The sequence below is a fragment of the Vombatus ursinus genome, unplaced genomic scaffold, assembly GCF_900497805.2.
Source record: "Vombatus ursinus unplaced genomic scaffold, bare-nosed wombat genome assembly UNPS02014786.1, whole genome shotgun sequence".
Lineage (NCBI taxonomy): Eukaryota > Metazoa > Chordata > Mammalia > Diprotodontia > Vombatidae > Vombatus > Vombatus ursinus.
This window is the reverse complement of record NW_020954564.1, coordinates 10,196,159-10,212,681: the sequence shown is the minus strand read 5'-3', so window position 1 is coordinate 10,212,681 and position 16,523 is coordinate 10,196,159. Positions and strand designations below refer to the sequence as shown.

General features: G+C 39.6%; 1 protein-coding gene and 1 long non-coding RNA gene across 3 annotated transcripts in view; one reads left to right on the top strand and one right to left on the bottom strand.

Moving 5' to 3' along the window:
• Positions 1-6,522: 6,522 nt before the first annotated feature.
• On the bottom strand, positions 6,523-12,123 carry LOC114047056. Its single transcript, XR_003569579.1, has 3 exons — positions 12,069-12,123; positions 11,343-11,437; positions 6,523-6,675 (listed from the first exon to the last, which is right to left on the bottom strand). It is a non-coding gene; the product is annotated as an uncharacterized LOC114047056 (long non-coding RNA).
• Positions 12,124-12,245: 122 nt separating this feature from the next.
• The window catches only part of LOC114047054 (N-acetyllactosaminide alpha-1,3-galactosyltransferase-like), a 124,490-nt gene continuing 120,212 nt past the window's right edge, over positions 12,246-16,523 (top strand). The window contains exon 1 of one of the 2 annotated variants that reach the window (XM_027867738.1): positions 12,246-12,629. In XM_027867738.1, the coding sequence (XP_027723539.1) occupies positions 12,462-12,629 (168 nt within the window). In that variant the 5' untranslated portion in view covers positions 12,246-12,461. The remainder of the gene's footprint in view (positions 12,630-16,523) is intronic. The other variant, XM_027867737.1, reaches the window with a different exon arrangement.

Sequence of the window (16,523 nt, the reverse complement as noted above, 5' to 3'; positions counted from 1 at the left end):
GATCTGATTCACTTTCATATAGAGACGAAATTGGCAGAGTCTATAGAAGCTAAGTGCTATTACATCCTTGTTGCATCTCCTTGCTATGTTAGGGCTAAGTAAACCTCGTTTAGTTAACTGCTCAATAGCTTTTAAGTGTTTCACTTAGATCCCCATATTAACTCTGAATTATCAAGGTGCCTGCCACTAGACCCATCTTTAACACTTTTTGTTTATTTACAACATTCATTTTTGAAATTTTGGAGTTCCAAATTCTCTCCCTCCCTCCCAACTCTTTCCCATTCATTGAGAAGGCAAACAATATGATATGAATTGTACATGTGAAATCATGCGAAACGTATTTCCACATTAGCCATGTTGGAGGAAAAAGGCAAGAAAAATAAAGTGAAAAAAGTCTGCTTCAATCTGCACTCAGAGTCTATCACTTCTCTTTCCGAAGGTGGACAGTATTTTTCTTCATGCCACCCCTAATATCTTGTAATCATCATTTCCCTTTCTTGATTATTCAACTATTTCATTCATGAACTCGATTTTTTGGCTAAATTTCAATCTGGTTCTCCAACTTTTTCTTTGAAAATTGAGACATTTGCCCTTCTCTGGTTTCATGGTATCTCGCCCACTTTCCTTGATCTTTCAAATATCACTGACAGGGGCTCAACAATGGCACTTGCCAGTTCTTTCAGTGTTCAGAGAAAAGAGTTAATTTATGCCAGCTGGTTTGAACTTATCAAGTGAACTTAAATGCTCTCAAATTTCCTGACTTATCTTGGATATCAATTCCCTGTTAGGGATTTTTTGTTCTACTATTTCCAGTGCAAAATTCATTCTCCTCGACAGAGAAAGCAGGGGTAAATAAGGATTGAGCAGTTCTGTCTTCTCTTTGTCATCACTTATCATCATAACATCCATCCCAAGGAAAGGAAAGGCTCAATTCCTTCTTTGATCCTGCTTTTCCTCCTTATATAACTTACCCCTACTCCCATTTCATTGTTGCTAGCTTCCTCCGACAACTTTAGTTCGTTCAAAGCCTTAGTATTCTTCACACTGTTTTTACATGATGATGCCATGCTCTGTTATTCAGCCTCTGTTGTTTGGCCTTTCTTCCATCTACTATGCATGACCCTAGGTTAGTTGATAAATCTACTGTGCATCCACATTGTCTTCTTCAGACAAATCCCATTGTTTTTTTCTTCATTGGAATTGTTTCTCTTTGAGTTTTTAGAATTTTATTTTTGAGCAGCTCTCATCCTGTTGGGTTGACTTTACCTGACAGTTATAATTGTTGTTGTTCTCATTCAGTTTGTCCAACTCTTCGTGACCCCATTTGGGATTTTCTTGGCAAAGATACTGAAGTGGTTTGCCATTTCCTTTTCCAGCTCATTTTACATATGAGGAAACTGAGACAAACAGGGTTAAGTGACTTACTCAGGATCAGACAACTGGTAAGTGTCTGCACTAGATTTGAGGTCTTCCTGACTGTCAATCCAGCACTCTATCCACTGAGACACTTAGCTGCAACAATAATAATAGCCAGTGTTTATATAGCACTTTAAGGTTTGCAAAGTACTAGAGACACACACACACATACACACACATGCACGCACACACACACACATGCTGCATGTATGTGTGTGTACATTTATATATCATTTGATCCTCACAAGAATCCTGAGAGGGAGGTGCTATTATTATCACCTCATTTTACAGATGAGAAGACTGAGGCTGAGAAATATTAAATGACTTTCCCAGGGTCATACAGCTATGAAGTTTCTGAGGCAGGATCTGAACTCAGTTCTCACAGTTTCCAAGTCCAGCACTCTATCCATAATTCCACCTACGCTGCCTCTAGCATCTCACTTTGGAGGATCCTACCTATCTTTCCTCCGAACCTTTTGAAATCTGATTTCCTAAAATCTAGGATGCATCTTAGACTATGACTGGATTTCCTTTCCTCTATCACAAACTCTGCAGAAGGCTATTCACTTTCCCTAAAGTTCTCATAATCCCTACCTCCTTTTTTGTGAAATCCAGAATAGAATTTTCCCTGTTGTTTCATCCACCTTTTGAAGGATGAAAGTTTCCCCAAAAAATCGGGTTCATGAATGAAATAGTTGAAAAATCAAGAAAGGGAAGTGACGATTACAAGATATTAGGGGTGGCATGAAGAAAAATACTGTCCACCTTCGGAAAGAGAAGTGATCAACTCTGAGTGCAGATTGAAGCAGACTTTTTTCACTTTATTTTTCTTGCCTTTTTCCTCCAACATGGCTAATGTGGAAATATGTTTCGCATGATTTCACATGTATAACACTCTATGCATTATGAACCTTCTTTAAATTCTCATCAGCTCTAACAAGACATCTGTGTTATGCAAGATCATCGGTGAGATGAGGAAGATGCATTAGTTGAGAGATATAGCACAGCAAAGTAGAAGGAACATTGGGTTTTCAGTCTGGATTCAAATACTGGCTCCCAAAAACAACATCAATAATAGCTAGCATTTACATAGCATGGTTAAGGTTCTCAAAGCATTGTCCATATCTTATCTCATTTGATCCTTACAACAACTCTGAGAAGTAGATGCTATTATTATTCTCATTTTATGAATAAGAGGAAAATGACAGATAGAAGTTAGATGACTTTCCTAAGGTTACACAGCTAGTAGGTATCTGAGTCAGAATTTGAACTACGGTCTTCCTGACTCTAGGTACAGTACTGTATCCACCATACCATTTAGCTGCTTAATTGTGTGATTTGGGGCTAATGACAACTTCACTGAACCACAGTTTTTTTTTTTTACCTTTAAAATGGGGATAGTAATACCAACTGCTTCACAGAGTTGTTGTTAGGAAAGCTCTTTATAGACTTTATAGCCCAATTCAATTCCCAGGAGTTCAAAATCGTATGTTTTAAGCTCCTTTCTAGCTCTAACATGCTACGTTCTTCATTCCAGCCCTGCCATTCTGTGTTGAAACACCTCCCTTTGTTAGCTGGGAGACTATCCAGCCACTGCCTGCTGACTCTGTTGGTTGGCTCTGGATGACTTGTTTAATTGGACTGTACGCAACTGTTCACATTCAGCTGTCAAGAAGGATGACTCTGTTTAAAATGGAAAAAAAAAAATCCCATCTCCCCTGAGGTATGGCCCTTAGCTGCCAGGAAAACCACTGTTTTCCTTGGAAACTTAATCTGGACAGCTCATCCAGGTTGTCCAGATAGCCAAAACAGTATGCAGGCATCCATTTGGATCAAAATCCATTCCAAAAATTTGTCCTGAAGACTGCTTGGATTTTTGTTGATGGAGAGCTTGGCACCATTCTTGTATCTTGTGAGGCAAACTTGATTCCAAACATCATGCAGGGAATCAAAAGAGTGCCCCACTTTGACCCCTTTACTCAGTGTCTTACCTTGGATAAGTACAATGACCTCTCTGGGGACATGAGCTAGAGGTGGTGAGAGGCAGTTTGGTGTAACAACAATAACAACATCATTTATATAGCATCTTAAAGTTTGCAAAACACTTCATAAGTATCATCTCATTTTATATTCACAACTCTAGCACATGGATGTTCATTTTACTGATAAGGAAACTGAGGCTGAGAGAAATAAAATGACTTACTTAAGGTCATACAGCTAGTACATATCTGAGGCAGAATTAAAACTCAGGGCTTCCTGACTCTTCATTTCAACAGCTTTCATCTTTTTAAAAAATATTTATTTATTTTTAGTTTTCAACATTCATTTTTATAAGACTTTGATTTTTAAATTTTCTCTCCTTCTTCCCCCTTCCTCAAGACAGTGTGCAATCTGATATAGGTTATACATGTACAATCACATTAAACATATTTCCACATTAGTCATGTTGTAAAGAAGAATTAGAACCAAAGGGAAAAACCATGAGAAAGAAGAAAAAACAAAAAACAAAAAACAAAGAGAGAGAGAGAGCAAATAGTATGTTTTGATCTGCATTCAGAATCCGTAGTTCTTTCTCTGGATGTGGATAGCGTTTTTCATCATGGAACTATCTTAGATCATTTCGTTGCTGAGAAGAGCTAAGTCTATCAAAATTGGTCATCGCGAAATGTTGACTCAATAGCTTTCATCTTAAAGTTTCTTCTGGGTTTAAGTTTGAATGGCCTAAGCTCTAATATTTATGTTCTAAGGTCCATTCTGATCCTAAAATTCTATAATCTCTTGTCTTGTTCCAACATTGGAGAGGCAGCATGGTATATTGCAAAGAGTAAGGGACTTTGACTTATCTCCAACATTTTGTAGCCTTATTCTGTCCAGAAAGTCACATAATCACCCTGACTCACAATTTCCTTATCTATTAAATGTGGATGACATGCCTGTAATATTTCCCTCACAGCATTAAGACTTCTTTTTTCTGGGGCAACTAGATGGCGCAGTGGATAGAGCACCAGCTCTGGAATCAGGAGTACCTGAGTTCACATCCATCTTCAGACACTCAACACTTACTAGCTGTGTGACCCTGGGCAAGTCACTTAACCCCTTGCCTAGCCCCCCACCCCAAAAAAAGACTTCTTTTTTTCTGACTTTTAAAAAATGTCACAAGAAGAGTGTGCCATGAGTGTCAAATGAATGTATGTAAAATACTTTGCAATCTGTAAAGTGCTATAGTATATAAATATCACCTATTATTTTTGTTAACTTATCAAAACATTTCAAGATACAGAGAAAAACAAGGGAGAGAATCATATAAGAAACTGTGAACAACTCTTGTTCAGTTGTTTTCAGTCTCTTTGTGACTTCGTTTGAGGTTTGCTTGGCAAAGATACTGGAGTGGTTTGCCATTTTCTTCTCCAGCTCTTTTTACAGGTGAGAAACTGAGGCAAACAGGATTAAGAGATTTTCCCAGAGGTACGTAGCTAGTAAGTGTCTGAGGCCAGATTCAAACTCATGAAGATGAGTCTTCCTGATTCCACGCCCAGTGCCGCCCAGTGCTCTATCTACTTCACCACCTAAATGTCCCTGATCCTACAAAGAAGGGCTTCTGTTAAATCAATAATGTACTACTTGTGTGGTGTTGAGAAGCTATTTGTACTACAAAGAGGGGCTACAGAAAAGTAAAGATGTCCTCCGAGTGAGGCTGGAAAACTATTGGTATAACAAAATGGGATCAAAGTAAAGCAAGGAAGGTAAGGGTGGGGAAAGCATATGAAGTGCTAGCCACTATGCTAAAATTCCACTCATTGGGGCTGTAACATTGAAAGGTGAGTATCTTCATGTCCGGGCTGATGGGGTCCCTTCATTGGGCAGTTCTTATCTCCTAATTCTTGCAGAATCATACTAGATGCCAGTTTGTGTCTGTCTTTGTAGGTACAATCAGCTTCTGATGGGTAGGGATTTAAGGCATCACACAATCCTGTTACTGTTGGCTGAATGGCTTCCCTAAACTATTGCAGAACTGCTTCATCTTTCTCTTGGCAACACCTGACTTGTCTTTTCATTGAGGCTTACCTGTTGACATAGTTCACCCTTGTGGAAAGTCCTTATTAAGGCAATGCCGATGAGCTGGCTGAGTAGATTTCTGATTGTAAGCCCTGGACAATTAATCAGGGGGGAGTGGAGTGAGGGTGGGGTGTGGAAATGGGGAGGTCTGGGCAGATTTCCACAAACGACCAAATTAAATAACTGAATGTGATAATCACTGAAGAATTAGAATACACATGATAAGAAGTGAACATATTGCAGACCCGGTTACCTTATGGGCCCAGTACAGAGAAAGGGGAAAGGAATAATCATTTATATAGCACTAAGTATCAGCAAGGCATCGTGCTGCGGACTTTACAGATATTTTCTCATTTGACCCTCATAACAGCCCCGGCACATGAGTACTGTTGTTATCCCCACTTAACAGCTGAGGAAACAGAAGAAAACAGAGTGATTGGCCCAGGGTCACAAAACTAGTAAGTTTCTGAGGCCAGATTTCAAACAAGGTCTTCCTGACCCCAGGCCCAGGGCTCTATCCCCTGTACAATCTAGCTGCCAATACAGATTGTAAACTCAGTGGATCTACTGTGGGATACAGCAGCCATGAAAGCTAATGCAATATCAGGCTGTATTGAGAGGTCTAGTGTTCAGGAATAAGGAGGTGATGATAGCATAGTATTTTTGCCCTGGTCAGACCACATCTTAAGTTTTGTGTTCAGTTCTGGGTATCACATTTTAGAGAAGACATTGATAACTGAGAAATTGTCCACAAAAGTACAACCAAAATAGTGAAGGAACTTGACAGGCACCATAGAGTGCTAGGTCTGGAGTCAGGAAGACCTAAGTTCAAATCCAGCCCCAAACACTTATTAGCTCTATGACCCTAGGAGAGTCATTTAACCTCATTTGTCTCAGTTTCCTCAACTGTAAAAAATGGGAAGAATAATAGCACCTACCTCATACAGTTGTTGTGATAATCAAAGGAGGTAGTATTAGTAAAATTGCTTAGCACAGTGCTTGCCACATTGTAGACTCTATGTAAATGTTTATTTCTTTCTCTTTCCCCCTCCTTCCCTTCTCCCCTTTAATTTCAAATGAAGAATAGTTAAAGAAACTAAGAATGTTCAACATGGAGGAGATGTGTGAGCTTTCTTCAGGCAGCTGAAGGACTGTCACGTGGAAGAGAGATTAGACTTCTTCTCTTGGCCCCGAAGGACAGACCTAGGAACAATGGGTTATATAGAAACACATTTAGATTTGTTGAGAAGAAATACTTCCTAACAATTAGAATTATCCAAACATAGAATAGGACTGCATTAAGAAGTAGTGGATTCCAAAGGGCAATAAAACTGTGCATATCCTTTGATCCAGCAATACCACTACTAGGTCTGTATCCCAAAGAGATTTTTTTTTAAAGGAAAAAAACCTATTTGTACAAAAATATTTATAGCAGCCCTTTTAGTGGTGGCTAAGAAGTGGAAATTGGGGAGATGCCCATTAATTGGGAAATGGCTGAAACAAGTTGTGGAATATGATTGTAATGGAATGCTATTGTGCTATAAGAAATGATGAGCAGGCGGATTTCAGAAAAACCTAGAAAGACTTACATGAACTGATACAAAGTGAAGTGAGAAGAACCAGGAGAACATTGTACACAGTAGCAGCAATATTGTAAAATGAACAACTGTGAATGATTTAGCTATTCTTAGCACACAATCATCCAAGACAATCCCAAAGGACTCACGATGAAAAATGTTATCCACCTCCAGAGAAAGAACTGATGTCATCTGAATACAGACCAAAGCATACTATTTTTCATTTTCTTTCTTTCTTTTTCTTTGAGTATTCTTGCACAAAATGACTAATATGGAAACGTTTTACATGATCACACATGTTTAATCTATATCAGGTTTCTTACTGTCTCAGGGAGGGAGGAGAAAAGAGAGGAAGGGATAGATTTTGGAACTCAAAACTTAAAAAAAAACCCACAGCAAATATTAAAAATTGTTTTTACATGTAATTAGGGGAACAATAAAATATTATTTTAAAAAAAGTAGTGGGCTCCTCCTCACTGGAGTTCTTCAGGCAAAGGGTGGACGACCCCTTGTTGGTTATGGTGTAGAGAGGATTCTCATTTAAGTACAGGTTGAAACTAAATGACTTTAGAGGTAAATTCTAACTTGAAGAGTCTGTGAAATTATGCATCATAGATCACAGAGCCTCTTCCTGAGAAATACCTTCACAAGTCAAAGAACACACTAATATAAACACAGAGATACATTGAAGGAGGAAAGAGAGGAGAGGGCACATACACACACCCTTATATGCCCACACATATCTGCATATTCATATGAAGATATATCAATGAATCAGTCCTTTCCAGAACTGCCTGTTTGTTCCCTTAGTCATTCCTCCCTCTCTAACCACTTGGTCTATGATGATGAATTCTTCCACTCCCTTCTCACTTCCTTTCCCCCTCCATCCTGGGGGCTGCTAGCCAGAAAGAAAGAAGTTGAACTTTCCTCATTCATTTAAGATGAATTATGCCTAAAAATGATACAGGTTCCCCAAATCTTCCCCACATCTTTCCCCAGACCCTTGGATATCTAAAAAACTTCTATAACTTAAATTAAAGCCATTTCACAGAATCCATTGTAAAAAAGAATCATAACCTAGAATGCAAAGTAAAGTTTGGTCAAAAAGTTTAAAAGAGGGCAATTAGGGTTATAGACCAGATCTGATTCAGGATAGTCTGGTGCTCTAAGTTAGAAACTGAGATGAAATAAGATACTTGAAGACCATGACAGATAACAAAAAGTGGTTTACTTAGCAATAGCAGAGAAAGGATATTCAGCAAGCACGCAGTAGTGATTCAGATAGGCACAACTTCCCTGCCTTCCCGGCTGCATTGATCGGCTTGAGGAATTCCTAACTGTACACTTGTTAACTTTTTACTTAGGCCAGCAGGAAGGGATTAAGGGCTTAGAGTTTTGGGTCAATTAGGGCTCAAGACCAATTCTAATGCCTTCTAAGAAAAACAAAAACAAAAAACTGGCCTCATCTGTGGGAGTAGGGGCTTGGACTACTGGCCATACCACTCACCCACCCTGAAAGGAATGGACTAGACTTCTGAAATTTCCTCTGGTTCTTACATTCTATAAGTTCCCATCCACTGAGTCACCTAACAGCTCTGTTACATAGTTTAATATAGATAGATGATAGAGAGTTATAGATATATATATATATATGTATACACACACATACAACATATATATACATACATACATATATATGAAATCTAACATGGTAGTAATAAAATTGCTTTGTGTCACCTTCTCCATATTTTTCTTATCTTAATTTTTAAAAAATACTTTATTGATACTTTTTCCCCACTTCTATCACCATCCATTAACATTCTTTCCCTCCCCCAAGGAGCAACCCTCCCTTGTTATAAATATATATAGTTGAGTAAAACAAGTCAACACATTGACCAGGCCTGAGAATACTTTTCTGATTCTGTTCCTCTAGTCTATCACCTCTCTTCCAAGAGTGCATGTGTGTGTGTGGGCGGGGGGTAGGGGAGGTGGGGTGGGTGTGGTGGGGTGGTGTGTGTGTGTGTGTGTGTGTGTGTGTGTGCGAGCGTGGTTGATCATCAGTCTTTTGAAGTCTTCATTAGTCCTTGGTTTGGTCAGAATTCTCAGGGCTTTCAAGGTTGTTTCCATCACTTTATTATTGTGTTCATTGTGGCATTGTTCTCCTGATTCTGTTTATTTCACTCTGCATCAGTTCACATAAATCTTTCCATATTTCTCTGAATCTATTACATTCATCATTTCTTATGACAAAATATACCACTAAATTCATAACATAATTTCTTGAGCTATTTTTCAGTTGATGGGTAACCAACCTCCTCAGTTTCTAGAAACTGAAAGTGTTGATACAAATATTATTGGTTAATTTTATGTTCTAATATTTAATGGTTTAAAATTCTTTTCAGCTCCACCATTCCATAATAATATAACTTCCTTATAAGGCAGTTTGGTAACTTAACATGACAGATCATTTCTTTTCACCAGAGTGACCCTGACCAGCATGTATTACAAGGATGGGGTTATAGCCATGGAGAGGCCCCATTGAACTATTATTTTGACATTTTTTAAAGTTGGAAAGAGAAGACTTTTAAAACTTGGTGGAATGCAAGGATGATCATTTTATTAATATTATGTGCTTAGGTACAATAAAACTTTATTTCAGGCTACTGAATTCTTGGCCTTAAGACACTGAAGTTGAAAAAACCAAAATAACCCAAATGCATTTTTTTAAACTGGCTAATCCCCTCTGTTCCTGCCTTTTAAATTTACCATATGTAAATACCAGAAGCAGAATTTAATATCATTAAAAACAAAGGACTTCCAAGTGTTTGAACAACTAAAAAGATACAGAGATTTTCCTCTCTTAAAAATAATGGTTTTAGCAGTCTTGTCCTGGGTTCAATAAAGGGCAGATAAACTGAGGGGCTCTTGGGGACCCAGGTCAGTCTAGATTCTTCACGGCCTGTGAATTTTCCTTTCCTTGTATATTGCTAAGGAAAAAAGGGAAGAAATTTTCCTATATGATTCAAGAATAAAAAAGTAATTTTTTCACTTTTCTGTGAGGGCAAAGCTGGTAGCAGAATGAACACTGAATTTGGATCAGAAGACCCAGATTCAAATTCTTCCTCTATTATTTTCTTCCTGTGTGACCTTGGAGCTAACTTGTCTGAGTCTCAGTTTCCTCATCTGGTTAAATAAATAAGGCAGTTAGACTAAATGATCCTTAAGGTCTCCTCTAGTACTGAATTCTAGGATCCCAAAATCATCAAACACTTTTCATCATGTGACCTCCCTCTTCCAAAGTTTTAAACTTCCCCTTTCCTATCCCATTGAAATTGAAACTCTGTGGCATTTATAGGAAGAGGTAGAAGGTAAAGGATCATCCATTACTTGTTTTCCCAAAAGTACATCCAATTTCTTTTGACTTCTCAACATACTAGAATTGTTTTGGGGGATATCTTCAAAAGAATCACTTTGTATTTATTCCTACATATATTCTATATTTACTTGCCAATGGCTATAGTGTACTGCTACAGTAGCATATAAGTTCTTTGAGGGAAGGTACTCTCACTTTTCCATTTATATCCCCAGAGCTTGGCACATAGTACATATGTGATAAATTCTTTTTGACTGATTGGTCTATCTCTTTGTGGTCCCCTAAATACATCTTGTTGGTCTCTGCCTTCATTCATGTTGCTCTCCCTGGTGTTTAGAGAATGTCTGAGCTGATCTGCAAAGATAAAATGTTGGAACAAGAAGCTTGAAGGGACCTTAGGACATAAATATTAGGATTAAGGCATTTAAGTGTCACAGTGGATAGAGCACTGGACCTGCAATCAGGAAGACCTGAGCTCAAATATGGCCTCAGATACTTACTACCTATGTAACTTTGGGCAAGTCACTTAACCTCTGTTTGCCTCAGTTTCCTCTACTGCAAAATGGGGATAATAATAGCACTTACCTAAATGGGTGGTTGTGAGGATCAAATGAGATCATATTTGCATTTATGAAATACTAGCTATTATTATTAATTAGGAATTTAGACTATATAACAGAATACTAGAACTAGAAGGAACCTTTAAACACAGAATATTGGAACATCAAATTCTAGAATTGGAAAAGATGTTTAAGTTCACAGGATCATAGATTCTAACCTAAAGGGACCTTAAATATCACCTAGTCAACTCTCTTAATTTTTATTGAGGAAGAAATTGAGACACATAAAGATGAAGTGCTATAGTCACACAATTTAGGAAAAAGCAGAAAAAGTATTTGAACCTAAGTGGGCTGACTCACCTCATGTTGATCTCAAATCCAAATAGATCATTTTACAGCAGAAGAAACAACCTCGATTCTTCACGGCCTGTGAATTTTCCTTTCCTTGTATATTGCTAAGGAAAAAAGGGAAGAAATTTTCCTATATGATTCAAGAATAAGAAAGTAATATTTTCACTTTTCTGTGAGGGCAAAGCTGGTAGCAGAATGAACACTGAATTTGGAACGGAAGACCCAGATTCAAATTCTTCCTCTATTATTTTCTTCCTGTGTGACCTTGGAGCTAACTTGTCTGAGTCTCAGTTTCCTCATCTGGTTAAATAAATAAGGCAGTTAGGTGGGGAAACCTCAGTTTCCCCACCTGTAAAGTGAGTAAGGAGGCTTAACTAGATTATCAAGTCATCTTGTATCTTCTTTATGCTGGCATTCTGTTTCATATTTTAACAGTTTGAGTTTTTAGATGTTTTCCATCAGGCATACCGTGGCTTAAAATTCCTCCCAGTTCTAAAATTAAGGACGAACTCGGCTTAACCCAAGGCATGCTGTGGAAACCACCATCAGTCCATTACAGAGAAGACAATGTAACTAGCATTTGGTTGATTTCCTCCTTCCGCGGGAAACAAGTGGTGAAATAGATAGGCTTTGCCTGTGGTAATGTGCTGCGAACAACGTTCATTTCTGAATCAGGACCAGAGCCAAGTTTCACAATTATCCCACCTCCCCCTCCCCATCAAGGCTGGTACTAACCCCTCCTCCAACCCCTGGATTGTCCTGTTGTCTCTCCACATCTGCTGTGGCAGAGAGTTTAGGCAGGGCAGGGTTGCCCTCATGAAATTTTTTTTTTTTTTTTTTTGCTGGCTTCAGGGTTTTTTCCGCTTGAGTGAATTTTTTTAAAGGGGGGGGTGGTGGTGTAGCTCGCAGCTGTCTGCCTAGGGTGGGGGCTGGCAAAAGCAGCGAGAAACATTAACGGGGCGGAGAGAGGAGAGTTCTGGGTCCTGGGGGCAGCCGTCCCAGCCGCCCTGCCCGGCATGTGCAGAGGAAGAAGAGAAAAACACATTCACTAGAACACACACACACACACACATACACACACACGCCCAGCCAGCCCTATTTGTAACGGAGGAGGAGATAGCTGGAGTTATGCATAGGCAGGAGAGGAAGCCGTGGCTGGCGCCAAGCGGAGGAGGAGGAGGACAAGGAGAAGGAGAAGACGGAGGGGGAGGCGGCAGCAGCCGCTGCCCCTCCAAGGACCTAGTCCACCGACTCTGCTCCCGCACCAGCCTCATGGCTGAAGTTCTGTTCCGGCAGGTGGGTCCTAGCGACCGGTTCGTCCTCCCTTCCCTTCCCTTCCCTTCTCTTCCCTTCCCTTCCCCAAGGCGGCTTCTTTACGGGTTGCCCCGCATCAATCCCCTGTCCCCACCCCAAGCCCCGGGTCGCCTCCAGATCAGAAGGGCGCAGGACCCCGCTTTCAGTAACGGGGAGGGTGTCGCAGGGGGCGAGGGGCGGGGGTGGGGGGCGCAGAGTGTAGCCTCGCCCTATCGGGGCAGCGTCCGGAGGCGGGGGGCGGTGAACAAACCCTTAAGGGAGTCTTAAGGACAGTTACTATTTCCTTTGGCACCAGGGGACGATCGTATGTCTCGGAGACGGGGAAAGAACACTGCAGGCAGGAAGGAGTCGAGATCAGACGAAGGAAAGTGTTGAATATTTATTCTTTCCTCTCTCTCTGTCTCTCTCTCTCTCTGTCTCTCTCTCTCTCTGTCTCTCTCTCTCTCTCACACACACACACACACATACAGAAACACACACTCCTCTTTGCCTCCTCTCTCTGTCTCACTGAAAACTTAGAGAATATTAAAACTTTAAGGCAATCTAAAAGAGAAAATGTTACAACACAACATGTGCTAAAGCTTGAAGGGACCTTAAAATCACCTAATTTTTTTTTTTTTGTGGCGACATAGACGTTCCCTGAGGTCACGCATCTAATAAGTTAGGACTTGAACCCAAATCTCCCGGCTCCCCTGCCAGTGTCCTTACTTCTACCACGCTTTTGCGAAGTTCTAAAAGTTTCACTTTGGTAGTTAATAGTTCCTGCTCAGCCGAACTTCCCAGAGATCTAAGGGGACGACTTCAGTCTAGCCGTCAAACCCTCTCATCCTCGCCCCATCCCCACAAACTCCAGTTCCCACCCTCCCGGCAGAAAAATAGAAAAATAAACCGACTGCAAAACTCTTGAAGGATGTCCAAGAGATATTAAAAGGAGCAAAACCCTAAAAAACGAAACAAAACAAAAAACACCTCCTAAAATGAATGGGATGGAATTGAGAGGGGGAGGAGGAGAAAGCCCAGAGGTTGGATTCAGGTTTCCTAAAGGCTTTGCCAGGAAGAGAGTGCAGCCATCAATTCTTTCCTTCATCTGTGCCCCCTCCAAAGCCCCAGCAGCAGTTAAAACCCCAAATCCTAAATGTTGCCCATCTTCACCTGAGTTCTTCAGATGGTCCCTACAGCTCTGTCTGGATGTTATCCAAGTACATCCTGAGAGGTGTGAAAAGGTAGCTTCAATCGGGCTAATATTTGTAGTTGTTAACCCTCCCCGAAAAGTTCCATCGTGGAACTTTATTTGGCAGCTTCCTCTGAGCTCACAACCTTGTTCATATATAGTTGATATAAAATAAATGCTTGTTGTCTGTTGAATGAATATTGAATGCCATGCTGTCAAATGAAGTGATTTGTTGGTGGTAATGTTTAATTTAAAAAAAATGTTACAAGGGAAGGCTTATTAGGGTGCTGTGGGAGCATTTCCTAAAATGACCAGGATATGAAAACAAAAGGCATCAATACACCTTTAAACAAATATATTGAATTGCAGTGCAACTAGAATAAAGTTCCCTCTTTGCCCAGGATGAATCTTGAACCTCAATTTCCCCATTTATAAAGTGAAGATGTTGGACCGGATGAAATCCAAGCTCCCTTCGAGAACTAAAATCCTGTAAATATATGGGGTGTCCTTTTTAATCTTTACATCTCCCACACCCAGCTCATATTAAAGGCCTTGTACATAGTAGAAGCTTAATAAATGTCTGCTGAATTTAATGAAACTAATGAAATTTAATGAATTTAATGAAATAAGACATTAAGGAATAAACTTGGATTTTCCAATTTCTCTCCCTCCCTCACTATCATAAATGGAATGAGTTATGTCAAAAGTTGCTCTGGAGTATAAGAAATTAGTAGGAAGGATAAAAGGAAACATGTATTTTTTACATGCCTACTATGCCAGACACTGCGATAAGCACTTCACAAATATTATCTCTTTTGATCCTCACAAGAACTTTGGGAGATAGGTGCTATTATTATCCCCCTGTTACAATTGTGGAAACTGAGGCAGACAGGGGTTAAGTAACTTGCTCAGGGTCACACCTAATGAGTCCTTGAAAAATGTGTACCCTAGACAAAGCCTCAAAGATGCAAGCCCTTACTTTTGAAAATGATACACCAGGTATATTACTGTCACTCCCCTGTCCTTCTTCTCTTAATTCCTCCCTCCACTTTGAACCTTCACCTTAACACAAACACTTCACATGTCACAAAATAAGTTTGCTATAGGCCACAGAGAATAGGATTTTTCTGACATGAAAAATATATGCCTTTATAGAATTAGAATGTAAAGAGTGGAAAGAGACCTTGAGCGAGAGAAGAGACTTGAGAACATAGATTTATTAGAACAGAACATAGTTCATGTAAAAGAAATGGGGATGGGGATTGCCACATAAAAGAAACTGATGCATGAGTCATCAGAAGGAAGTGGTTGTAGTGGAAATCAGGACACTTGGGTACCTGTACAGGCCCTACCAATAATTGGCTGTGTGACTTTGGCAAGTCACTTCACCTTCTCAGGACTCAGTTTCTTCATGGAAACTGGAGGGAAAATGAGGGGGTAGACTTGATCACTAAGATCCCTCATATTTTGGGATATTATTGACAGAATCTCACAGAGTCAGAAGCTTAGCTTAACTCCATTTCCTGATGACTTTGTTCTCCAAGGGCATCATTAAAAGATAAATAGGCACATTCTTCCTGGACTCAGAACAAGCAAAAGCCATTCACCCACTGAAGCATTAGGTGTCTCTATTAGACTAAAGGCCTCGATTCCTTGATTGTAAAGATTGCTAAGCCCTGAAATGGTTAGTGATTGGAGAGACACTTTGATCTCAAGAAGGAAATCTAGAACACAACTGAAAATCTCAAGTTGAGTGAAGATAAGGGTAGGAGATACACTGATTATTTAAGGAAATTGCATCACAAATACTTATTCATTTGTTACATTTTACCTAGAATTCTCTGTATTCGTAAAGGACATTTGAATCCAAAAAGAGGAAATTTTGAAAGAGGCACCAGCGAACTAATATAATGGTTTTTGTTGGAGGAATCTTTAATATAGAAGCAATTGGCATTGCTTTGAGAGACATCATGGCATAGTGGGATGAGATCTAAACTGGGCTTGAGGAGATCTGAACTCTAGCTTTGTGATTTTGATTGTTTATTTTCCGTCTCTGGACCTCAGAGTTTCTGTTTGTCCATTGGAGATGATAATCACTGCCCTTACCTCACCAGATTGTGGTGAGGAAGATAATGAGGTGATGGGTAAGAAAGTGCTTCAGAAAGAGCCCTAGCCTTGCAGTAAGAAAGTCTGGGCTTTTGCCTTGGCTCTGACCTTTGGTAGTTGCATGAGGTTAGACAAGTTTCTCTTTGAAACTTAGCTTCCTCTGTAAAATAAAAAAGGTTCGACTAAGTGTTCCTTAAGGTTCCTTCCATATCTGAGATCCTTGTTTATGTGTTCTAACATTCTGTGTTCTACAGATCCTTCCACCACTAATATTCCATTATGAATAACCTATTCTATTATTCTATTATTAACCTTCTATTAGGAAGGTCTCTGCCAGCTTTAACTTTTTGTGTTCTAAGGCTCTTCCAGTTCTCACATTCTATGTGTTGGAAAGTTCCGTCCAGCTCCGACAGTTCTATGTCCTAAGACTCCTTCTAATTCTAACATTCACTGTTCTAAGACCCTTTCCAGTTCTGATATTCTATGTGCTAAGGTTCTTCGAAGAAGCATGTTCCATGATCTATGTAAGGGAATATTATTATCATGTATTTAGTACCAGGGAAATGAGTATTTCTCCAACTTAATGCTAAATAATATTG